The 26,919-nt window shown below is 39.0% G+C and overlaps 3 protein-coding genes across 3 annotated transcripts; 1 reads left to right on the top strand and 2 right to left on the bottom strand.

Moving 5' to 3' along the window:
* Positions 1 to 781: 781 nt before the first annotated feature.
* On the bottom strand, positions 782 to 3,414 carry LOC146481792 (uncharacterized). Its single transcript, XM_085107612.1, has 3 exons — positions 3,282 to 3,414; positions 2,233 to 2,340; positions 782 to 1,123 (listed from the first exon to the last, which is right to left on the bottom strand). Exons 2-3 carry the CDS (start codon positions 2,333 to 2,335, stop codon positions 876 to 878), a joined length of 351 nt encoding a protein of 116 aa, XP_084963738.1. The 5' UTR covers positions 2,336 to 2,340; positions 3,282 to 3,414; the 3' UTR covers positions 782 to 875.
* Positions 3,415 to 7,057: 3,643 nt separating this feature from the next.
* Positions 7,058 to 10,319, bottom strand: LOC146481791 (tetratricopeptide repeat protein 28-like). Its single transcript, XM_085107775.1, has one exon. It carries the CDS (start codon positions 10,317 to 10,319, stop codon positions 7,656 to 7,658), a length of 2,664 nt encoding a protein of 887 aa, XP_084963901.1. The 3' UTR covers positions 7,058 to 7,655.
* Positions 10,320 to 13,397: 3,078 nt separating this feature from the next.
* LOC146481790 (cytochrome P450 4X1-like) lies at positions 13,398 to 20,523 on the top strand. Its single transcript, XM_085107897.1, has 5 exons — positions 13,398 to 13,529; positions 14,807 to 15,344; positions 16,985 to 17,312; positions 18,226 to 18,414; positions 19,888 to 20,523. The coding sequence occupies exons 1-5, from the start codon at positions 13,417 to 13,419 to the stop codon at positions 20,214 to 20,216; spliced, it is 1,497 nt and encodes a 498-aa protein (XP_084964023.1). The 5' UTR covers positions 13,398 to 13,416; the 3' UTR covers positions 20,217 to 20,523.
* Positions 20,524 to 26,919: the final 6,396 nt, after the last annotated feature.

Below are 26,919 nucleotides of genomic sequence, written 5' to 3'. Positions count from 1 at the left end.
TTACACCTAACGCCATTTTTCCGCCACTTGACATGGCTTTAATGAAAATATCTCGTTCACGTTTCAAGCAATCCAAAAACTCTATCATCATCCCGTGAATCTGTGTTGTGGGGTGTTTTGTGAATTTTTGGGTGATTTTTGGGTATATTTGGGAGGAGTAGCTTTTCTAGAAAGATTGGTAAAATTAAGAGAAATAAGAAATATAAAAGATTTAGTGAAGCTAAATAAGAATTTGTAGTTGATAATTAATAGACGGATACCAAGTTAGTCCACTAGCAACCTGGGGTGCTCTTGTGTGGGTATCAACTGTCTGATGGTGTTCCAAAAATCATTTTCTTTCTTCTATCTCTTCTTAAAACCTCTTCCAATTTCATTCAAATTTAGGTGTAATGCCCCCTTAAACTAATTCTCCTCTAGCACTGTAGTTCCCTTACACAGTAAAATTCATTCACGAAGCCTTAATCCCACGTGTTACAGCAACGTAATTCATTGAAACTGTTTCCCATTATTTCACATTTCATTTCTGATCATGTAATTATGAAACGGTTCCGTTACGATACCAGGAAACGTTATCGTCGATAACCCACAACTTACACTCATGGTACTCGCCGCTGCCCCCAACCAGCTTTGCTGCACTAAAACACCTTAATGGTAGAAATGTTTTCCATTCCGTTAAATTTCCACTCCAATATTTCTCATTTTTGACAAGCTACAATCCACCAGCAGCAACTAAACATGGTCATACAGTTACATATCACACGGTCCGCCACACTTAAATTCTTTTAAGGGACTTTATTGCAAATCTCTTGTCATACCATAGTATTATTGTACTTTAACTGTAACATTACTACGTATATTAACGTTTTGCTTTTAAATTATTTCTTCATGTATTTACAAGCACAGTCCTTCTTTGTCAAATCCTTTGTGTAGTCAATATTTTCATGCATCAGTCGACAGAATGCAGAGTCACCCAGGAAGTCTTGAGTGCATTCCTTAGCCCCAGTACACAGCACAAACGGGCAGGTACACCACTGGCCCCTGTCCGTCTTCCTAACATGGTCATCACAATCCTTCTTGTCACCAAGATACGTTATGTGTTCAAGCCTCTTTGGCACAACCTCATCTAAAGAGAAATAAAATGACCAATAAGCCTGGTAGTGAAATGTGGGAAGGGGGTGGGGAGAGGAATGCCAAAGAGCGCAGCGTAACACCTCACCCCTCCCTTGCCTTAGCGTGTCCAAAATCTCGAAATGTTGGAGCCATGAGCCATGACGTGTGTTTGGGGAGGGGGCCGGAGGGGCGTTAAGGAAAAGCCCCGTTTTATAGGGAGGGGTTGGTGAGACAGGGGACTAGGATTCTCCCCTTTCAAAACATCACCACCCTTTTAAAATTTAGGTCAGGGAATAACACAAATTCTGACGAGAAAAATATCAAACTTAAAAGAGAAAGCAGCCGGATCTTGACATCTACAAGAAAAGGTTATTATGATATTTCAAAAATCATCTCTAAATTCCCAAAACGTGGACGATTTTCGCTTTTCTGTGGACTATGCTTGAAGCCCGGATGATTATCGATTTTTGATCAGTACTAAATAGGTTATGTAAGAACTGCAAACATATGTTTAACAATTATTCCACGAGCGCGCGTTGAATATGAGATGATAGATAGCCAACGAGGCGAGTAGCGCCGAGTTGGTTATAATCATGTCATATCCAACAAGTGTGAGTGGAATAATTGTTTTATTAAAAAAAATCACGAAATATTGCTAGATTTTGCGGATTCCGCTTTGCAAGAACAATTAGAAGACAATCTAATGGTCTCTTTTTCTCGGGCATGGTCTAATGGCTCATATACCATGGCCGCTAAGCCAATCAAATCGCTCAAATTGCATTATACAATGACCCAGTTCAGTTTAATAAAAGATGATAGACAGCCAACGAGGCGCTGCGCCTCGTTGGCTATAGTCATCTCATATCCAACAAACGCGAGCGGAATAATTGCTTTATTAAAGACAACCACGAAAAACTGATAGATCTTGCCGATTTAGTGATATTTGTTTTCGCCCCGACGTGTACTCTTACCATATTTGCGGGGCATGGTATAATGGCTCATAAACCATGGGCGCTCAACCAATCAAAACTCTGGATTGCGTTATCAAATGAGTTAGTTTTTAGTAAAAAGCCATATTCAATTCATTTTGTTGTCAGATGAGGAAATATAACAGACCATTACCTTGTTCTTTGTTGTGTTTTTCTTTCTTTGTGTGTTTGGCTTGAGCCGATAGAAACACCGCCATGGACAACAAGAGAACAACGCAAAAAAACTTGAACGCCATCTTAGCTGAAAAACTAAATAAATGAATAAAACAGAACAGAGAAAAACAAATGGTAAGAGGTTTGGCTTCTAAAGAAACTGTGGTGCTGCGTCGGTGTGGAGTAGAAACGAATGTTTGGTTTATCAACAGAGTTGATAACTAAAGGTAAATTGGCCACCGTAAAGAGATTCGAGTGCTGGCGTTTCGAGCGTTAGCCTTTCGTCAGAGCGAATCCAAAGAAAAAAGACACGTACGCGGTTAATGACAAAGATATAAATAGAAACCACATTACTACAAATTGCAAATTTATTTTATAATAATTACTACACGCTGGTATTACCCACAAACTCTTCCTGTTGCCATTTATTCTGTTAAATAAATGTTGTTGTTTTTAATTTTCGCGCGCGCCAGTTATTTCTGTTATGATTTCGTTGCATCGTCGAAAGTTCTTTGCTATTAAACCGGCAAAAATTTATCAATGGAAAGTAAGAAAAGTTGGAAATATGAAAACGTACTGCTTAATTGCTTGCATTCAATAATACAAATGATGGCTGAAAAAAGTTACTATACATGTAATAACAAAAACTTCCCTTTTTTTAATTTTTGAACCGTAAAAAAGATTGTGAACGCTCTAATCAGTTTTAATAGTTTTTTGGACCAATTTTGCGGGATTTTCGCTACATCAAAACCCCATGCATGAATATGAAAGATTTGAAAAAACACACCTCACACTGACAATAAACCTTGAAATACGAATTATTGCCTTATTGCCTTAACACACTGATAAAGACAAAATGCGGATGAGTGTTTTTCAGTAAACAATATGGGTTATATTGTCATTACATTTGTTCTTTGTTTAAAAAAGAGTTTGCTTCACCTGTTACTGTGTGTTAAATAGTACCGAAGTGTGAAAATACTCTAAGGAAGTGTTGAAAATTATAAAATCAAGGAGATTGACAAAGCTTACCTTTCGTTGATCTTAAAACTCTCAGTAACTAAATGTATCTTGTACACACGCTTCCAGAGCTATTATAAAGCTACTGGTAACAAAAGAAACGGTAAACGCCAAGTTGGCACACTAGTGTCCGCTGTGCACATATAATTCAACACCAGTGTTTGTTGCAGCTAATTAACCGTTGGTTAAACTGTACATAAATAAATTTAGAATTGAACAAGTGGCCTATTTTGAAGACTTCAATAGGACAACAATAGATCATCAGGACGCCCTGCACCCCGCGTCCAGGGAACAATGGAGACTTCCTAACTAACGTAGTATGGCGATGACCCTCTCCCGAAGCCCTACTCGGTTTTGACGCTGTTTTGCATCATTTCTATAGGTTCGCTCGCGTGTAGTATCCAAGGAAGAGAAAACGACTCCTAAAAGTTTCTTTTTCAAGATCAGGGAATTTAGAACGTCCGGGAATAAAGTCAGTGAGTTGTTTTTGGGCGTACCACCGGGTTTGAGACAGATTGTTTTCTTGTTGGCAAGGTGGAGTCGTTGAAAAAATATGTAGGAATAAATTGATTTTTGTAGCCTTATCGCTAAAGGATTCGTTATGTATGATCACTACACGCAAAGTTGGCATTCAAGGCGTGACAAAAGTGCGCGAAACAATCTTCCATTTTTGGTTTGCGGTGAATTTTAACTACATTTTTACGCAAAAGAGGCAATTCCCTAGGACTGTAATAGTCTTTGTACCCAACATATTTTAATAGGTAATTGTATAATTGCTCCCATAAATTGGGAAAACGTCTTTAACTTGATTTGGTGGGAAAATCCCTGACGAAAAAAAAAAACAAGAATGTGCTCTCTGTTTTCAAACTGTGAAAACGTTCAAACACGTGAAGTTTTTATTTTTTATTTTTATTTTTATTTTTATTTTATCCACACAACATACATTCATAGAAAGTTACAGTGAATAATAGACTAAGATCTTACATAAGTTTACAGTGAATAATGATAGTAAAAGAAGAAGTAAGAAGTGGCGAGGAGACCCTTAAGGAACCCCCGGGCTTATACTGAGATACTCAGGGTATAACGCATTTTCTGAAGGATCACTTGAAAAACACATCCCACAAAGTTTTACAGAAGATAAATGGATGGACCCCAATAGCCAAAGAGAAAAATGAACAATAAAACTATTCTAATCATGCACTTTCAGACGATCGCTGAGAATTAATAACATAAAAAAAATGGAATAAAGAATTAAAAGCAACGCAGGCTGTCTCGATTAGCAGTCAACTTTCCAAATGAATGGTTCAAATATGGACACCTATCTCCGGCATACCGAGAGGGTGGAAAGGTTTCAACACCTGAACGCGCAATTAACAGGACAAGTTGTTGCTAACAAATGAAGACAAATTTTTCATTATTGCACAACGCAGGTACACTAGCAAGAACATTCTCTAGGAGATAAACGGACGAAAATCAATTTTTGATACGATTAGCTCAAAGCTAAAAGTGAACAATAAAACTAATGTTATGTTCAGTTTGTATATTTATTTCACTCTGATTTATAGTGTCCCCGATTAACTACAGTGATAAATAAGGGGAAGTATCATTGGGTTTTTGGTATCTTTTGTTAAAAATGATGAAATAAGACCTTCAATCACCTGCCAAATAATTCTAGAATGACGAGAGGAAAGAAATCAACTCAAATCTTGAAAGGAACAACTCGTGATCTGTTCTAGCGCATTTTGGAAACAAAAATGCGCGAACTTGAAAAACATTAGCCTAACATTTTTCAAGTTTCAATCCATACCGGCCTACTCTGTCTCTGGTCAGAGGCACTAATCGACAGTTTTATTGCACTGGGGTGATAATTTATAACTAACTTGACAATTATTTCACTGTTTCTGCTGACAGACAAACATTTTTGGGTTTTGAAATGACAGCAAATTTGCGTGATACTTCCCCTTTAAGTCTTTTTTTTTTTTTTTTTACTGTTCTTATTATGCACCTCCAAACGATCGCTAAAATGAAAAAAAAAATGGAATGAAGAAATTAAAAGAAACGTTAGGCTTCCTCGAATAGCTTTAACTGTCCAAATTAACGGACCCTATTTCCAGCATACCGAGAAGGTAGAAAGGTTGCAACACCTGAATGCCCACTAAACAGGACAAGTTGTTTCTAAACAACTGAAGACAAATTTTCCATTGTTGAACAAGGCAGGTACACCTGAGTGAACTAACCAGGTAACAAAACGTTGGGCTATCGTCCGATCTTTCATAACTTATTCAAAATATTGAAAAACAAGGAACCTGTGTGCAAGTTCTCAGCTTAAACCTTAAACCCCTGACTCTTTTTTATAGTTTCTTATAGTGGCTAGCTGGGAGAATCTATTTATAGATATTTAGGTTTTTTATCTTTGGTGATACCTTATTCTTACTAATTTTCTCGCGTATTTAATTTTGCGAAAATTCGGAAGCCGGATTTCGCGAGTACAGGATGTATTTTACTTCGTTTAATACGTTTGGGATTTTAAAGTACAGCGGGACCCCGTTAATACGGCCACTTTTAATTCGTTCGAGGGACAAAAAGTGGTCGTAATAGAGGTGATCGTAAGGTGGGGTTGAAGCCCGGGGGGGGGGGGGGGGGGCAAGCCCAAGAAAATTGGGTAGCGGTGTGCAGCCCGCTTCTCAAAACCCTTACGCTATTTATGACCAAAATCTGCGATTTTCCCTACCCTATTTATGACCTGACCAAAAATTTGATACCCTATTTATGACCTGACCTTTAAATCAATACCCTGTTTCAGACCTGCCTTATAATTATTTCCCTAGTCCAGACTAATGTTAAAGGCTTGACAAACCGTTGCGGTACGTACAAAGTTGCCGTAAACATCATGATGAAGAAGTAGCTTCTTCTAAAGAAACGAATTCCAGACTAGAGTGCAAAAATCGATACCCTATTTATTACCAAAAAGGCTAAAATCGATACCCTATTTATGACCAAGACGGCTGAAAAACCATACCCTTTGGGGCCGCACATACCTATATAGCCCATATAAGGGAGTACCCCCGGGGGGTTAAAGGGGGAAATGTGTACAACCCTTATGAACCCCACAAGCTAAGACCGGACGTTAACCCGCTTTCTGTAACATGCAGTAGTAAGGAGTGTTCCTACTCCCCCTGGATGTCTCCACCGGAAAGAAATAACGAATGTTCACAATTTGGCGTTTCATCTACTGAAGAAAAGGTACAACCACATAATGAAACACCAAGCTCCTTCGGCCCCGACGTTTCAAGCGTCAAGCTGTCTACGACAAATATGTTTCAGCAACTCAGTGTTACGGTTAATTCTTCTGTAACGCTGCCCAAATATGGTTAAGGTGTAATGAATTTTCGTTGTCTGTAGTCAACAGATATCCTGTGATATACGTAATTTCGTGTGTCGGGGAGACAAATGGCAAAAATAAAGATCGTCTCCAGCTTGACTACATTAAAATTGTGCTTTGGTATGAATGTATTGAATAATAAAACAATTCTCCTGCTCAATCTTGGGGAATATCCCCTGATTTTAGCCAACTCGGCGTACGGCCTCGTCGGCTAAGTATCAGGCGATATTCCGTGCGCTTTCGCAGGATAATTGTTTAAAATTAGCCGCGAGGGGCGAGAACGTTTCAACGCTTGAACACACAGCAGTACAAGCTATACCAGCAAAACTCCAAAGTTAGAAACACAGTCGCAGAAAAGCTTTGTCTAAACAGACGGGTGAGTGGTGAAAGAAAGCTGCAAAATAGCGAACAAAACTTTGGCTATTTTATTCACCACACAAAACGATTTACAAACCCGCTTTATATTTAAAGGGGAAACTGCTAAAGAGGTTATAATTGACCTATCAAGTCGGTTACACAATTTTTTTTTATAAGAACTTCTAATTTTGGGGCTGAGGCTGAACGTTCTTAATTTGTTTGGCAATTTGAGCCTGAAAAGTTCTTAAGATGTTCTTAAGTTACCTGTTATAGTATTTCAATAAATCTATGCGGACGTGCCAAGACATCTATCAAAAAGCAATACGTCCCGTAATATGGAGTCAAGTTGCCAGTGACATGCTCTGTTGCGCGGCTTACATGTGCTCTAGTGCTGGGTACAAGATGTCGCGGCAGCCAACTCTCGGTAAATTTAGTTTTACGAATAGTATCGACCACAGAGGTTCGCAACGTAACATTAAGTTACCAGATTCTGCGGCGAAAACGCAAAAATGTAAAATGTATTATTTTATCCGTATTTACACAGTGTTCATTTCAAAAACATTTGGTATCTTATGAAAAAGGTTCTTAAAAAAACAAAAAAGAATGTAAACGACTATTGCTTCGTAGCAGAATTCATGGGTATATTACTACATTGAGTAGCTGTCTGCACTGTCTTTGATTCGCTGTATTTCTTCATCACTAAACTTCACGTCTTCTCCCACGATATAAAATGGCGCCCAGTTCGAGATCCTTTTAAACTCATCTTTCCCTTGCATGGTTACCATGCTCTTCTGTAACGCCTGGCACACGGACAGATTCTTGATCACGTGATTATAGAACAGCTCCATGAAAGACAAAGTGGCGTGATCATCAATAGCCCACAACGTCACGACCACAGCACTCGCCCCAGCTCCTAGAAACGAGCGAGCTATCCCAACAACTCCTTCGGCGCGGATATCTCCTTGGGCCGTTTGACAGCAGCTGAGAACAACCAAACGCGCTCGCAGGCTCAACGAAGCGATGTCTGCGCATGTCAACATGTAATTTTCCTCGGTAGGCAGGCGGTTCTCTTGAGAGGGGTCTGGGTTAGGTGCAAGAACAATCTCCCCTTTCCTCGGGTCCCCATGGGCAGCAATGTGAATTATACTTGCCTTGACAAGGTGCTTCAGAACACGTGATTTTGTCGCCATTTGTTGTACAAGAGGTGTAGTATTTAAGTAAGACGCCACTTGTTCCGCCTCCCTTTGTGCCCCTGGCAGCCCACAGGGGGTCACTTCTTCACCTCTCCTGAGGACACGCCCAACAAGAGGGTTACCGATCACAAGTGCCCCGGCCTGTAATTTTTGTTTGGGACGCTCTGAGATGATCGCCAGGATTTCGAGTGAGGTGCACACCTGAATGCTGAACTTCTTACAGAGGAAGACTCCTTCATCGTCCTGCAAAGCGGAGAAAGGAAGACGATAGAGCGCAACTTCAGGAATAATTAACAGCTTGCTTCCTTCAATGAGATGCTCGACTGGTTTGATCAGGATGTCGTACAACTTGCGCAGAGTAGGTTTTGAATCAGAAACATCGACAGGCTTGCGTGCACTACTGCCAGGAACTCCCTTTCTTGTGGGCTGGGGTTGAGAGCCTTTAGAACTTGCTACCTTTTTCTCTGAATTCCACGGCAAAGACGTCGATTCTTGATCAACAAATATGTCTTCTGGGCCGCCTGTCTCAGAGATTGATATCACCCTGTCTTCGACCGTGCCATGCTCCCTCACGCCTTGCCTTATTTCAGTGAGTGACTTATCCACAAGTTCAAACAATGTCCAGTACCTTTGTAGGTCTTTTTCACCCCAAGGTCGCACACACTGCACACCACGCGAGCTTGAAACCACCGAAATAAACATCTGACCATTGAAGAATGAGTAGAAAAGCACAGTCAGACCTGCGTCTTCTTGGAGTTTGTCTACAAATTTGGAAACTCTATCAGCATCTTTCGGGCAAAGCTCCTTAATTCCTGCGTACTCTGATTTCACTGCAAACTTGTAATAGAGGAGATCTTTAAGCGCCATAGCTCGTCCGCGATCTTCTGCCAACATGGCGTCTCGAACTTGGGCAGCTTGAACCATACTGTATGCAAGCGCCTTGTAGACTATAACATGCAGATCTCCAATTGAGACTTTCAAATTTTGCTGATTTCCTAGGTGCGCGCGTATTTCTTCATACTCTTTGATGCACTCTTGGTAAATACCAATGGCCGCTTTGTACTTCTTTGACATGCGCAGACACTTCGCGGTGCCCAACTTGGCGTGATAAGCGGGCAACCTCATTCCAGCTTCTTTAAACAAACTATGTGCTGTTTTGTGGTGCGCAATTGCCTCCATGTAATCTTCACGAAAGAAATAAGCGAGCCCTAAGCTGTGCTCCGCGCGAGCAATCAACTTCTTGTCTCCGATTTTCCTGGCAAGATTAGCGTTTTCACGGAAATAGTCAGAACCTGTTTTAAAATCACCTAATGTGGAATACGCATTTCCCAACCCTCCACTAGCAATGAACTGGCCTCTAAGGTCGCCTAACTCCTTAGCCAACTTAAGAGACTTCTTAGAATATTCCAGAGCTTTGTTCGTGTCACCAAGGTAACGGTACACGTTACTTAAATTAGCGTAAGCACCTCCTTCGTCCTCTTTACAACCCGTTGCTATAGCAACAGCGAGCGACGCCTCATAGCAGTGAAGAGCCTTGTGGTATTCGCCAACATCGCGGTAACAGAGTCCCACGTTTGTGTGAGCGTGAAATTGAAGGCCTGTTTCTCCTGATGCTTCAACAATGCGAAGTTCCTTTTCAAAGCATTGCATAGCTTGATAAATTTGACCGAGATTTCTGTACGAAGCGCCCATGTTTCCAAGCGCTATTGCTTTTCCGTGAACGTCTCCTAACTCTTCGCAGACCTCAAGGTATTTTTGAAAATACTTGATCGATTCTGTAAAATTTCTCATTTCTTTGTTGGCAGACCCAATCGATCCGTACGCATCAGCAATTATTTGTAAATTTCGGCGACTTATTTTCGAGTCCCCTTTCTGGCTCCTGCTATCGAAATTTTTTAAAACTTCCAAAGCGTTTTCGTAGTAGGAGATTCCGCGCGCGACATCATTTGCCATGAAAAACATTCCCAGGCATCCCAGCGATGCTGCGATTGAAGTTGGATGTCCTGTGGTTTGGGAGATTTTAAGGCATTCTGTGAAGACCGCATGTGCATTCTGGTGTTGTTTGTTGTTAAAAAGTGTCTTTCCAAAATTTAAGGAAACTTCTATCACAGATTCCATCCTGGTTTATTAAAAACCTAAAACGTCAGGAAAACAAAGCAAGAAAAGGATAAATAATAGTTAAAAAGAAGTAGTTGTCAACAATGAGTGGGCCAGTTATTTAAACAGAGTCTAACTTAGGCCACGCCTTAAGACAATAAGTGGGCCTTCAAATCTCTAAGTTTATAAGTGGTTTATTTTAAGTAGGTAAATAGTCTTCTAGTCTGGGATGCAAGCCTTCTTGTTACCGTCGGCAGTAGACAATGTTTAGATATGACTGTTGGCAGAATTGAAAATGGCTTAGAACGTGGTTTTGTTAAACACCGTCTAAACTGTCTTTTAATAACTGAGCCATCGTGTTTCCCTTTCCTCAATGGAGATGGGTATGAGGGTTTCACAAACGAAAGGTTTTAGTGCAGAAAAATCATAGTCCCGGACTGAAATCAAACCCATACACTTCTGTATACCGGTCGGAGGTTTTCACGACCGAGATAAGGGGAGCCTCGTCAGCGGCCAGCGAGGCCATTTCTAAGGTTCATATTGAAACACTGTTCTTCTTCTCTCTAATTGCTTTCCCTAGCTGGTGCATCCGATCACTCGGAGCCTAGTGGACGAAGGAGAAATTAATGTTTGGTTTATCAACAGAGTTGATAGGGGACAGGGGGGCGGGAGCCCGGGAGAATAGGAAGCGGGAGGGGTACGGGAGACGGGAGAGGAAAGGGCGGGAGGCGGGAGTTCTAAGAGGACGGGAAGCGGTAGAGCAATACAAAACGGTGAATTTCTTTACTTATTAATGCGTTAGAATACTATCAAAAACAAAGAACTCAACAATGTTGAACAATGTTATTTTTCTTCCATTTAGCGTCCTCCGAGGCTTTACACAAATATTTTATATTCGAGGACACACGAAAATTCGTGCTCAGGCGATAAACAGGGTTACTTCCGGTGAAATTGTAAGCCCTTTCATTGTGTTACGTCATAGCTTATGAAATGTCAAGCGTGGCATGTGTACAAATGTTTGAGTGCCCCGCAAGTTTTTAGAAGTCTCAAAAGAGGTGAGCAAGGCGAGCAAGTACGCGTCTTGTAAATTTAGTATCAGAGATTCAATGTCGTCAAAGACCCTTTTAGTAGTTCTTAGTATTTTTCAGTGCGGTAGTGAGAAATCTGGGGCATGGACGACCTCTCCCAATGACCGTCAATCGAATCAAGTAAACGCGATGGATCCGCAATAAGGAGCCGAGAATTAGGGAGATGTACCGAACTCTAAACTGGGGCGTTTGGCTGCCAGCTCGCCATGTCCTACTTCCCTATTTGAATTACATGATCCCAACAAATGAATAATTAAGAAATGCAACAACTATTACACTGCACGATGGACTAAGACTGTTGACACTGAAAGAATGGTTAAACCGTCAAACAAGATGACTATGTTAGTCAAAAATTAAATACAAACAGCAGTGATAAACATAATAAACTTGCGCATTTCAGCTTGACCGACGTAGCATATGAAACGTCAAGTTACATAAAATGCGCAAGTTTATTATGTTTATCACCGCTGCTTGTAATTTATTTCTGATCAAGCTACGATAGCTCAAGAGCAAAAGTCTTTATGTTAGTCAAAACTTCATTAACTCAGAGTACAAAACCTATCAATAATGTTAACGTTAATCAAAATATATATAGTAAAAAATGAATAATGAAAGGCCTACGAATGGTACGTCCTGGTACAGCTTTGTGACTAATACGAGTTTTGAAGCCTTCTAATTTACTCGGGGGCGGGAGAAACGCGAAAAAGGGCGGGAGGCAGGAGGCAAAGGTACGGGAGGCTTGAGGTTCTGATCCCCCTGCCCCCCCCCCCCCCCTCCCCTTCATAACTAGGTAAATTGGCCACCGAAAAGAGATTCGAGTGCTGACGTTTCAAGCGGTAGCCCTTCGTCACTCTGACGATTCAATGATTCATTGTGAGGAAGGATCAGAGCAATTGAAATCCTAGCTCTCTGTGCTAGATGAGCTCAAGAGGTTTTGGACATCACAGGTTCAGACATTGGTGAGGTTAATGAAGGCATTATACTCCTGATTGACGACGATTTGGAGTTTGACATTGAAAACTAATGGAGTACACTCCTGTTTTTTCTCTTTTGACTTTTCTTGCATGTCATATACCGTTGTTACAGTTTGAACCCATCACTAAGTACGCTGGATCACGGGGTCGCTCACTCAACACGGAGAGTCTGATTAAACGCAGGAGACCGGGATTCGAATCGTCACCGGTGGATAATATTTTCACATAGTATGTTATATCTTGCTTTTATACGTTGACTTACTTTGTTCCCTCCATATCACAGATCATTACAGTGATCCTATCTGAAAATATGGCTGATTCACTTAGTTATTCCCTGCTGTCTTTGTTTCATGTCATAAATACCCAGACTGCCCTTCGGTTTTGTCGAGTACGCATGTAACACTTTTATATGACAACAAGCTAAGTCTCGAAATAGCTGTTTAAACGTGACAATATATAATACAAAATATCCTCCATTTTGAAATAAACGAATTCTTAGCCTAAAACCCGGGTGGATGTTAACTCTGCCATATTTAATTGCAGTTCACTGGAGTGGAAATCAAACGGAGCGAAAGCTTTAATATGGCTACAATGATTTTGATTCTCTGCAATGGTGAAGACTATAAAATCGTTGCATGATAGTCGAGTAGGTGTGCATAAAGAACGTGGATGTGTCAAAAAGCCTTATACCTTGTGCCAGTACTGATACTAACTTCGTTATTTTCTGTCTGTTTTCGTCGGCTATTAAACGGTTCATAAACAAGTTGCACTTGAACTTAGCTCGATCACTTTGAATCCCTCATTGGTTACGTACCATGCCACTATATACTGCCTTACAGATAAAAGAAAATTTTACACTGATTTATATTATTCCGCGGTGTTAAAAGATGAACATACACTTACAGTAATAGTTCTTGTCCTTCCTGAGCTTGCTGTTAACTCATTCCCTACTTGTAGTCACGTGATTAGAGCTGAAGTCACGCAAACTGTCAGCGCGTGCCGACCTCACTTTTATGTGACTTCCGGTTCTTGACAGGGCGTGGAAGGCTATGCAAAATGGCCCTTGGATTGTTTGAGCTAAGATCCAGCGACGTTCTACTATCTTGTGCTGCTATTGTTCTTGTTTGGTCCGTCCTTAAGCTTTTAAAAGCAAAGCTTGCACAGAAAAGGTACTTGATTTAGAGATCTCTTCGATTTTCGAAGGGATCTCTGCTCGCAGGGTCCTTAACTCCCTGTCAGCTCAGATTATGAAATATTTTATCGAACATTTTGCGCGGCGAGCAACATAGTATTTTCATCCTTTCATACTAAAGTATCTATTTAGCGAACATTGTTTCATCGCAAAGCCTGCAAATTGCTAAACAATTCAAGGCTGTGTTTATGATACGCTACAATATACCTGCTCGCTATCTAGTCGATCTTATTTGAACATAATAGTTTGTTTACATCTCTTACATTTTATAACACAATTTGATAATTTTTTCAGGCGTTTTGCATAATTAGTTTGTCACCCTGGGCCTTTGGAGGAGATAGGATAACCTTTGGATGGCTACTCAAAGTTTTTTCACTTTTAGGTGAATGTTTCTAATCAGTGACTGTTAGCTCATCACTCCTTTTTGTTTTCCAATGGCCCATTAACGACCAACATCTAATTTCTCCTTACAATCGCACTACTTGATCAAACAAACAGGTTAGGAGATCAAGGGAAATGATCAACCAAAATAAAATGTCTGATGAAATCGCTCAACAAGTACCATAACAAACATATAGAGGAGAGTAAGGAGAAAATGTCTATTGATATTGGAGTTTATAATAGACATGGTGTAGGGCCTTTGTTTTTCTCATTAATTAATCCGATTATTTTGTGTCATTTCCATAGTAGCTTCTAAATAAAGCCTGGTTTTCATTGTCTGTTCCAGGCTCCTAGAGAGACGCGCGAAGGAGAGGGCGAGAGGACGAAAACGAGGGGGAACAGTCCCCCCTTGTCTTCGTCCCCTTGCCCTTGCCCTCTCGGAGCCTGAAACAGGCTAGGGTTTCACTAAGACATAAGCAGAAGCACAAATGCCACTTTAGCAATTGAGGACACCTGCTATGTAAGCATAAGCACAAGAAGAACAAACACTTTTGTTCTTCTTGTGCTTATGCTTATGTTGCAGTTTTCACTAATGAGAACGGGGGTGACATAAGCACCTGCAAGCACAAGCACAAGGTAGTCAACCATTTTGTCCACCATCTTACTTAACATCAAGGGGAGCTGGTATCGAGAACTCAGCCAAGAAATGGTTTTCTGTGCATGTGTGCATGTGTCTGTCCTTATGTGTGTACTATGTGACTAGTGTTCTCACTTGGTTATCTTTATGCTTATGCTTATGTATAATTGTCCTAGTGAAAACCAGCCTTTAAACTCCCTATCATACTACTTGACTGTCTTACTTAATGTCTATAGACCCCTGCCACCTGGCCCTCCACCTCACTGGTTTTCTGGGAATGCTGAGGTGTTTCGTTCCAACGTAGAAGAAAGGCACCTACGACTTCTTGAACTACATAAGAAATATGGCAAAGTTGTTCGGATTCAGATGGGAAGACCCCCGTTGTACGGAATGGAGATCTTCTCTATTGGCGATCCTGCCTTGTGTGAAGAAATCCTAAAAACCAAAACCTTTGATATGTTTCGCTCAAAGTCTAGTGTAGAACGTTTTAGACAAGTGCTTGGTGACAATGGTCTTGTAACACTAGAAGGTGAGGAATGGAAGAAGCACCGACGCCTGATCATGCCACTGTTTCACTCTGGTTTCCTGAGCTACGCCTTAGAAGTCCTTAGCAATAAGACTCAAGTTGTGATCGAAAAATGGCAAGGGATACCTGAAGGTTCATCTGTGGAAGCTTTTTCTGTTGTGCAGAGTCTTACTCTTGACATCATCTCTCAAGCAGCATTTGGTCATGACTTGAAGGTGCAAGAGAACCCTGAGGATGAATCAGTCAAGGTTTGCATTAGCCAAAATAGTTACTAGGATGATGTTAATGATAATGATAATATGACTACATTTATTTATTTATTTTACTAAATAGATATTTTGTTACATTTTACATGCATACCTCTTACTGAGTTTGAGGACAGTACTGTAAGTTACAGACCAAATTTTTCCCTTTGATTTATGTATCAACAAGGATCTGTAACTTACAGTACCTAGTGAGAAATCAAGGTTAGTAAGATATTTACAATATCTCTGAGGTTAATCTAGTTTCCTTCGCAGCTGCTCAGGCCAGAGTCGCGCAATGCTCCCTATCCCTACGGTTATTCAGGCACACAGGAAAGGAAACTAGTTGAAGTTAAGCGGGCCATACAGTGAAATACACCACAAAATAAACCAATCACACCGTGTGTACTAACTGAGAGATATAATAATTTATTTGACTCATCGATCAGGGGTGTGTCTCATCTGCAAGAACATCTAGAAAACAATACTGTAAATTTCTGTGGATCATGCCTTTTACAGTGACACAACTAAGAATTTTTGGGGAATTTGAGCACTTATCCTTGAGGAACAGTTTATCTGTGAGTGCCACTTATCTGCCAGTGTTAATGACCCGTTTATGGTATGCTCGTGTCTATGCGATTTGAAACACAAACTCAAGCACACATTGCTCAACAGCAGAAAAATGGAATTTTAAATATTGTATGACTAAAAGATGCAAGGCAAGGTGAGCCAGCCCAATGCTGGCTAAATTTAGACCTTGCCCTGTGAAAATATGACTCAACAACAAGAGTGGATTGATTGAGTTTACTAACCTTCTTTTTAATGTTAACTCATCATTACTGCAATCTTTTTCACAGTAAAGTAGCTTTATGGTTAACTTTTGCTTTATATAATTGTCAAATTTAATAAAAGTATGGACTTTTCAATGACAAATTTTGCTGTAGTGCAGCATTCTGTCTGACCCAGTAAATGTTATAATTTACATCAAAATTTCTCAGCCCAGTTACAGTCAGTCTATGTGCCACACATGACCAGTTTTTCCAACAAATACAATGAAATGAACATTTGATTTCCTTTTTGTAATGTCTGGCATTTGAATGGAATCTTGAGAAATCTTTCCAAAAAAGATGCATAAACTGAAAAAAAATCAAAATACTCGAGAAACGATAATTTGTTATTTTTGAAATACTTAATGCAGTTAATTATGTAAAGAAAACTTCATAGCTTTATATACTGCCAATAAACTAGGGTAATTTCTACAGGAACTCTGAAATCTCACTGGCGTTGTTCAAAACTGACATATTTTCAATTTCAAAACTCTGTTCAAATTTCAAAAATACTGTATGGTCACACGAGATGTAGATTGATTGTAACAAGGATCCTGCATCACTCTATCAGAATTCTGGCTTAAGCCAGGATGGTCTGGCGGCCCGTAATTAACGTTGTCATGTAATTGCAATTAAGTTTGATTTTTGCTGTGTTAAACAGACATGCAGAGATATCTGAGCAAACCAAGCAAGCCTTTAGCTCTTTCTCACCTCATTTTTAACTTTACAGTTTGATGGCTTCTGTGATATGCATAATTTTGACATTCCAGTTGGAAATCTTGTCTAAATTCTGTTGACTAGTAACTTCTTTTGTCCTAGGCTCTGTTTCATTTTGTGGGATGCTTGGGTGAGCTCGCATTCCTGTTGTTTCCAAGGTTATGGAGTTGGATGCATCCTTTCAAAGCACATCGCGGTCGTCAGCTTCAAAGTGTTCTTGACAACCTTGTAAATCAGATCATTCAACAGCGTAAGAGCAAAGGTGACAGTAATGACAAGAATGATTTGTTAACGCTGTTGCTACAAGCACAAGATCCAGAGTCCAAGTACAAACTGACAGATGTAGAAGTTCATGATGAGATTGTGACATTTTTGTTTGGTGGATTTGAAACAATCACATCACAGCTGTGTTGGATTTTGTACCATCTGGGTGAGTTAATGTGAGTCAGAACAACCCCACCAGCATGTACATGTGCACAACCCCACCAGCTCGATTTGATTTGATTTGATTTGATTTGATTTGAACTTGCTTTTGGCTATTTGAACTTAACTGTTGTAATATTTTGTTTATAAGTTTCTGAAATATGATTTCATTCTAGATCTGGCATCCCTTCCCAGAGCTGGTGGGGCCTCAGTGGGAGCTGCCGTCTAAATATAATAGAATGGCTTTTGGATTATTTGTAGGTGTGGAGGCTTAGAGATCGTTCATTAAATCCTTGATTTTTGTTAAGAAAACTTTTGTTTTTTCGAGTTAAAGTCACTCACGAGTGGTATTTATCCTTAGGAATCGTAGTTCAATTCATCTTTTTCAATTTGTTCAAGCAAGTCTGGATCAAAGTAACTTGAGTTGTACAAATTAGTGGTTTGTAAAGTCCACAAATATATTAATGTCTTTGAAATCACTGTATTCACATAATACAGAGGTTTACTTTCCCCTAGTTAAGAAAAAAATCTAGGAGCATATTAGATTGGACAAGAGATGGGAAGTCTACCATAAGAGGGGGGAGGGGGTACATATATTAGGGAACCTGCACCGTTTGCAACGTCTTACATGGTTGGTCAGCTGGAGGACAAAAGAATGAACAACAGAACAATGCTCCCAACCCTGAAAAACAATGCAGCAGCTTAGGTTATCATAGTCTCCTTCACAGTTGTTTTTGGGATGTCACGCAATGCTGCAATGTTGTGTGACATCCCAAAAATACTGGCGAAGGAGACTAAGGTTATCAGGTCCAGTGAAAATAGAGCTTTTGAAAGATGCAGTTTTAATTAATCACCACACCCTTTTAGTAGGAAGTAGCCACACTTATAATTCTAATCTTGCTGTTCGCATTTCCTTCCAGCTCAAAACCCTAAAATTCAAGCTAAAGCCCAAGAAGAAGTTGACCGAGTGCTAGGTGATTCTGATATAGTGACTTCTGAGATGGAAAAAGAACTAAAATACATGGCAAATTGTGTGAAGGAGTCACAACGACTCATTCCTGTTATAACTGGATTTAGCAGAGGAGTTGCTGAAGATAGTGAGTTAGGAGGTAAGGTGTTTTTTTTTTTTTCTGGGTTAACCCTTTAAGCCTCAGTGACCAACATCAAATTCTCCTTACAATGTCACTGCTTGATGAAACATTTAAGTCAGGAGGAAAAAGGAAATAATCACCAAAGATGAAATGCCTTGATTTTAAGACAAATTCTCCCAACTAGTAGCATAAGAAATATATGGAGGACAGTGAGGAGAAGACACACGTTGATATTGAGGCTGAAATGGGGGTGAGGGTAGGGGGGTGGGGGGGGGGGCTCAGATAGAAGAGAATACAAAATGGAAAATAAGATTAAAATACCCCACAAAAAAGCATTGCAATGTACCTCTCTCTCTCAACTGGTAGTCACAGAAAGAAAAAAAAAATCAAAAGATGTCAAAATTATGTGTAACTGCAGTTACCTTAGTGAATGAAAACCCAGATATGCTTTACCGTAGGGTGTGTAACTATTGCTATAAGATAAATGTACCCCTGATCATTTCAATTTAATACCTTATCTTAAAACCCTGAATTTTCGAAATTAATAGGATAATCGTCAATTTTTTTTTCATTTCACCGTTTTCATTTTTCTTCCATATTTAAATCCTGTAGCTTTGGAATACATGATCTGACACCAAGCTTGGCACCGAGTTTCTTAATGTTGCCTACGGCCGGTTCATTATAACTATGGGATGGGGATGGTTGGTGTTAATTTAATGTACAGAATAATGCATGTGGGAAAAAGAAAGAAGTTACATAAATTCTATGCGGTGGCCAGATTGATAAGCATAAAATAATAAACGATTTCATGAATCTTTTAGGCAGATTAAGAATAAGTACATGTAAGCTTGTCTTTAATGATATGGGCTTAAGTTTAATGGCAAGACGTTGTCAGAAACTTTAAATAAGCTTTTGAAAGCTTTCCATTTCGCGATTTCCATTATATTTCTATGAAGAGAAGCGCTAGAAACCTGTAGTTTAAGCCTTCATTTACCTTCAAAAACAGAGTACTGTAATACTTACAGCGCTTGTTTTAGTAACAAGTCACACACTTTCTCCTCTGAATGTTGTGTTCAAAATTAAAACAAAATGGCGTTTGTATGACAAGACGTTTAAATTACCCACCCCCCCCCCTCTCACGCGAAATGATAAAACACCCAACAAGCTACCTCTAATATTTTCTGTGTTTTCGTTTTGCAAAATGTATACTTTTTGATCCAAAATGCTGATAAAACCTTTTTTTTTTAATTAGCGACTTTCTGGCCTATTAATTGGCGGCTGTTTTGGTATGAAATATCAGAATCGTATCAAAATGAATGTGACACCAAGAACGTTCTCGATTTTCGTGCTGTAGACAACATGCGAAAATGTAGGAAATTAAAGATGAGACGATAGTACGTTTTTAAACGAGAACGCACTAGTTTTTAACGCGCCACAAATTGTCACTCTATTTCCTGTTTTGATTATCTTTTTGTTTTGTTCTTTGTAAAGGATTTCATATCCCCAAAGGCTCAGCTTTATTCCTGAATGCGTATGCCCTCCAACACATGGAAAATCTGTGGGATAATCCAGAAGAGTTTGATCCAACCCGTTGGGATGACAAGATGGCGGTTCACACCTTCTCGTTTCTTCCTTTTGGTGGTGGAAGCAGGCGTTGCGCCGGTCAGCCTCTTGCTGTGGTGGAAATGAAAGCTGTGATTGCATTGATTTTGAGAAACTTCACACTGAAGTTGGATGAAAGCAAGCCTATTTCTACTAAGGTGGAACTAGCGTTTGGTCCACGGGAAATCTATTTCTTCCTCATCAAAAGAAATAAATAAGGCCCTTTTCAAACGCCTGTACGTCTTTAAGAGCGGAGTGTCGGTTTTACTTTACTACGAGCTGTGATAGTGCTGTGATTGGTTGGCAAAACTCGCGCCATTTTCTAAACCAATGAGAAGCAAAACCAAAACCAATCGTGCCTTGCTCGCACGTGTTTTCCCGCGCTTGGCACGGGTTACGTGCTTTTTCTTTTTTTTGAGTTCTGATTGGTTCATTGTGCTGTTTGTCTCTGTTGTGATTGGACAGAGTGATTATTTGATTTTGATTGTACGACAGGTCCACCAAGTAAAGTGAAAACCCACGTGACGACAATGCTGTGTTAATACGGGCATAAGGGCATCTTGTTTTCAAAAACCCGACTTTTTCATGTCTCAAACAAATGCTTAGTCATTTTCATATCTGAAAGCCTCGTTAATGCGACCAACGGGCAACATTTTGTAGCCCTAAAGTCTCGTTTTCTTTATAATTTACCCCGTTGCTTAATGCGATCTCCAGAAATGCGAAGTGACTTTTAAACAACAATAAACAAAAAACAATCAAAACAATGTAAACAAAAATAAGTTGACTAAAAAGAAGTCAAGGTTATCTTTTTAATCCTGATGTATTTGGTAACCGGCTTTAAAAGTTATTTCACAACCCAATGCTGTTTTTGTCCCAAACTCTTTTCTATCTGTAAGTAATCACAATTTGACACTATACCACATAGTGGTGGTCATATTAAGTACAGTTCCTCCTTTGTTGTTAAGCGTACGTTCTGCGCATCACGATATGGTCCGAGTAAATAGAGGTCTTTTTAATATAAAGGTATTTTTGTGCGGTTTATGCCTATACGGGAAAGGTAGATCTTTGCAAGGGCTATTGGCATAAAACTGAAAAAACGGGAGAACCTCGCATTTTTCAGCAATAACTAAAAACTTCCGTCAATCTGGAAAAAATGCCATTATTGCTGTGCTTTTCAGAATACTTGTAGGTTAATTATCTCTGAGAAATGCGTGGTTACCCTCATCTTTCTTTTTGAATTCCAAGAGGCCTTTCTACGATCTGCTTTTCCAGCAGTCATAAACTGCGCAAATACCTTTAAATTAGGAGTTTTTTTTAGAAACCATTTTTCACTTGTCTCCTAACCTTATGTTTTCCTAAAATTTTGGAGCAGCCTCCTTAGTAGAACATACACCACGGCGGCAACGGCAACGCAAACCTCAGAAGTCTAGTCGAATTTTTGAAAAGGAAGGCGTTGGAAACGTGAGTATTTTTGGTAAAGCGACACCGAAACACGGGTTTTTGGCCCCGAGAAGGTTAAGAACGGTGTGAACTGAAAGAGAGGAGAAAGGAAAAAGAAGACAAAGTTTTTATATCGGCTACTTCTTGAACGACAAAAAATGATTCGCATCGTTTTGTAAGGGACGTCCAAGAAATGTACTAAAATTTATAACGCACGTGCAACGCTGTTGACAGGTTTTATTGCTCATTTTGATTATAGTTTTATTTTTTGGCGATCTCGTTGCAGTCGCCGTCGTCTTTTCCTAAGATTCCTGTTAGGCGTAGTTGTACAGTTAGATCTTTTGTCCACTTTTTACATTGTAAAATGCACATTTTATCAAGTAGTTACCTTTGAAAATTGTATGCAGCTTCATCAATCTTAATTTTTAGATTCTTTGTTTTACCTGCTATAAGTCTCTTATTACTCACTTTAGGATAGGGTTCTAAAAAGACCTCTATAAAAATCTTTATTAATATGATCATATCACCATCATCATCATCATCATCATCATTATCACTGCATTAGCTGCGGTCCCAAAGTACCGCAGAGCTTGCTGTGGTTTACATTGTTGCCCCACTTGGAACAACATATTCATGTCCACGTCTGAACCAGTTTAACTAAGGGGCAAGGCCCCGAAAACATGTTGCAAAGCAGAGTAAAAGTACAAGTCGTCCAGTTTTGTATTCGTGTAACAAAAGATTCAGTTCAAAATGAAAATGAAAGCCATATTATATTAGTTTTAGCAAAGTTTAATAATTAAAAAGTCTAACTTTTGCCACTTCTATTTTGCTTCAAAGGCTGTAAAATAATCTAAAACAGTTGTGCTAAGCAAATTTCAATCAAACAATGAATAAAGCCCTAAATTCAATATTGCAACTTTTAAACTTAAGTGAGCGTTAATTGGTGTAAACTTGCTTTCTTTACTGCGTAAAATCCTACGTAGTCGAGCTGAGAACAAAAAGTGGAGCCCTCCCCATTACTGATTGGATCCAATTAGAACGTCAATCTCGCTAGGTTGAATTGCACAATTCAAGTGGACGATTAAGGTTTCATATGCTCTGACTAGTTCACAAACAAACAAACAAAAAGGACAGTCGTGTGATGTAAGTTTACTGGTGGATGATTGCTGCAAGGTCTGTTCCCTCTGCTCACCATGATTATGTAATCTTATCATTTTTTTTATCAATTTTTTTAGCGATCATCACTCGATTATGACATATTTTACGCAGTTTTAAATATTTTCAATTTGTTAGCCTGCGTAGCAGTCGTTTCCGTTTCCTTCAAGCCAAGCGGGGCAAGCGCGCGAGGGCATTGGGGAAAAAGGAGCAAAAAAGAGCGGGGGGGAGGGGCCCCAAATTAGTATAGGATTTTCCCAGGCTGTAAGGCATTAACACGTTAATTAAGTTTCTATTCTATTCTCAGTATTCTATTCTATTTACCACGGTATGAATAATCATCACTGACATTAACGCTGATCCATAATGCAAAACAATGACAGTGAACAATTTCTCGCCTCTCTCTTAAATAACTGAATTATCTCTACCAGTTTTACCTCTCAACAGCATGTAACGTCTCATTCAGGATGTCAGGTTATGTTGATCAAATTATACTGAGTGTTTAATGAAACCTTTAAGTCTGTGTGAGATTCGGAAGCGTTGTCGTTTTGTACCCGAGGAAAGTAACTGACAAAGCCGTGCACATTTAATTATCTCGGAAACGTTAAGTTTTGTGTATAGTTCAGTCAGTCGGCGGAACTATACTATTTGGTACGAGGCTGTCGATCAGGATAGCAAGACATTTATACTTCTACTGATAGTACGAGATTGTGTTAGTAATTTCTCCATCAATCAAAGAAACGAAAATAATACAGCTGATGATACTTCCACTTACTTTAAAACTTGTCGTAGAAGTATAATATTCGAGGCTGAGTTTGGCGGTTTTATCGAAGTCATCAATGATAACATGGCTATTTTAACTGGTTGGGAAGAATCTGTGGACGTAGAACAGAATTAAACATAATATTGTACACTATGTTAAGCAATGATACACAAAAACTGCCATAGATATGGTGAATATGTCAATGAAAAAAAAAAAACAAACTTACCAACGCTTTAAATACATCAAAACAAACATGAAAATAATTTCTCCACATGTAGCACTGATGTCTAATTTTCGTCTCGTACGCAGTTAAGAACATTTTTCCTTCAATGATTACTGAAAATGTAGCACATGGTCGACAGAAGAAGAATTTAGTCTATATCTGCTGAAAGAGTTCAAAAGATGCAATTAATACTGGATGAAGCCTAGAATACCTTCATCTTTCACTTTTTACGTCCTGTGTCCTGTGTTTTAAATTCATGTTCCGTTTCAAACCCCTGCGCATGTGCATGCACGTGGACTGGAAAAAGTAATCACGTGATTAAATAATTTTCAAACCCACTGATTTAAGGTCATTCCCCTGTATTGCAGTGCGCAACTCTACTGCGCACAATGGATAAATAAAAAATTTACGCTCATTTCTAGCTAGCTACTGAGTATAACTCAATCTGACTTGCATCTAACAACAAAATTCTTAATTTGCATTTTGCGCGGAAACTAAAAACAAAATGGACTGGTTTGTCAGCTATGATCCGCACTTTTATTCTTTAGATTTTGATTTGAATATTTGATTTCGGGCCCGAAAAGGTACCGGTACTTTCGAAAAACGGGCCACAGGGCGGAAAAACATGATCAAAAAGCACTGTTCTTCGTAAGGTAGGGTTGGGGGTGGGGGAAGGGGGGGGGGGGGGGGGCTGAGCTGGGGTGGGGTTTTGTTAGGACAAAGGCCAAGACCCAGCGGCACAATATTGTGCGGCACTACGAAACTCACCATGTGATAAACGTAACAATTCCGATTTGGAAAGATGGTGTAGTATTAGAGAAGACTAAACTCGCTGTAAACTTCAATTGTGTGGGACCCATTGTAGGTGTTTGTTATGCTTTTCAATATGGTTCTAACTTTTTAGAAGTAAAACTAGTCAGTGACTAGATTGTTCAGTAAAAGTCCTTGATGCGGAAAAAAATTCCTAAAGCGTGGCCTTGCCATTCAAATGAAAGCTACTGAGGGGTTCTTTCCTGACACATACAATTTCACAGCATGCAGTTTTGTTCGAGTCATTCTGGTAATGCCGGTACGAACAAAAAAGAAATTCTGTTCAGAACCACTTGTAAATGATCAGGCGTTTTAAATTTTTTTTATTCAACTTTAATTACTGAATAAAACATGTTTGGCTGAAACATAGAGGAAATAAAGTTTGGGTTCTATAACTTTGCCGGATCGTCTGTTAGTGTAAAGCAAAACGAAAGCAAACGCGAATAGGCCATTTCCGAGTTGTTGTGAAGCTCATTATGAAAGCGGGGCAAAGTGCAAAGCTTTTCGTGTGAAAATTAGTTTTGTTGGCATTTGAATGAAAACTAATTTTTATATTAAAAGCTTTGCACTTAGCCTCGCTTTTATAATGAGGTTCAAAGCAACTCGGGAAGGCCTATTACTTTAGACACTCAATTGAAAAACTACTCTAATGCTTTAATCGTGGCTACTGATAGCCAATCAAATTCGAGAATTTCGGCATTACTTTGCATTCTTTTAAGCAAACAATGGCCAAACATTTCTTGAGTACTTACATCTAATGCTGGCTTAGTATTGTGTTAATTTTCTTTTCACTCTAATACACCTATGTACAAATATTGGTTCACTTACTATCTGGTACTTTTTTTCTTTTTTTCTATTCCCTTTCTTAATTATTATTTATTTATTTATTTACTTATCCACTTGTTAATCGTTTGTTCCTTTTTTTCTTTCTTATATGTGTTACAACCCAGATAAAGTATAATAATTTTTGTCACTAGTCAGCTCGTTTAGTTCGTGCTAATGGCGAAACTTGAGTATACGTTAATGTCTTATTTTCATATGGGTTTGATCATGTTCATTAAATTCGCTCCTATATGGGTTTAACCATGTTCATTAACTTTGCATATCATTAAAAGTTCGTTAAACTTAAAAGGTGAAACTGATTAATCCACAAGAAAAAGATATTGAAGTTGTTAATCACTTGCTTTCCATAACATAAATGTACGTTAGTGGCTGGTGAACTCTAACGTATGGCATTTTTAATGGAAGTGTTGTAGCTGCCTTAGTTTTTACATGTAACTTATCAAATGCCACAAAAATTTGTCCCTTAAAAAACTTTCAATCAATTTTTGTACAATTTTCGGGAATTTAAATTTACAACCAGCAGAAAATAAGAGACATTGAAACAGACTAAGCTGTAGTAGTAACAACGGGCGTGCGTTTCTAAGCTCAGTCGCTAAATTAGGGAACGTTGTTGCTAAACACGCTTACTAATTCTCAATTTTGTTGCAGAAGAAACTTTTTGTTGCATTTCGGGAGCAAGAGCAAGAACAATGATTTTTAAATCAATCCAAAAGCATTGTTTCCTGTAAGGAGGCAAATTTTTTCTCCAGAAACATCTTTCCGACAGTTTATGCACCCTAGAAGAAACAATTTTTCGGTCAAAAGGAAAAATGGTTCCAGGTTTAACCAAGCCCTTGTTTCTGGTACAAACGCATTTATGCCAACCTTGTTCCAAGGGACTTAAGCTGTGTTCAAGATGGCGGCCACTAAATGCGTCGCCATAGCTTGCGCTTTAGTCACGAATTCCATCTTAGTGTGTATTGAGCAAAAATTCGGAAAGATAGACACCACGGAGTCGACTAAAAAATGGAATTTATTTTCACTGATATTGCTTACTCTAAGTGGAAAAGACATGGAAAAAAAATGATTGTTAAAAACTTAAAATTGACATAGATGCATCTTTTGTTCGAAGTAAATTGATAAGCGTAGGCTCTAATGTAGGCTTATCAAAATTTTAAAAGATATAACTTATTCAAGAACTAAAACATTCAATAAAATCACGGCGACATAGCGCTCAGATGAGCATACTACATTCCTTTCTTGATCATTGAAAAAACTAAGAAATGTCGTTTCACGTCATATTGACCTTTACAGTACAGGCAAGCAGGACAAAGTAGAACTATGATAAAATTGTCCAAAATATCAGAAAGAAACAGCTGATTAATTCATAGCATACGTCTTATCATTTTTCACAATCTTAAAAACCCTTAACATTGTTATTGATGGCGATTTGCTGGATACATATATTTTTTGTTGGTTTTGCCTCTGCAGTTGTTTTATTGTTGCAAGTGAAAACTGATTGGGAGAAACTGTGTACATTGGCCATTATTTTGCTTTGCCTTGAGCTAGTTTAGTGGTCCGTAAAGTTTTTTTCATAATTTATTCAAACCATAGTTTGTAGACAGGTTTAATAATTCAGAACTTCTTTTGTCATTTATTACATTTTGATGTGCTCTATTCAATCAGCTTAAAACGAAAAGAAAGTGCA

This window comes from Pavona decussata, unplaced genomic scaffold (genome assembly GCF_977016875.1).
Source record: "Pavona decussata unplaced genomic scaffold, jaPavDecu1.1 SCAFFOLD_48, whole genome shotgun sequence".
NCBI lineage: Eukaryota > Metazoa > Cnidaria > Anthozoa > Scleractinia > Agariciidae > Pavona > Pavona decussata.
Note: the sequence above shows the minus strand (reverse complement) of the source record. Positions and strands in the feature narration are given on the sequence as shown.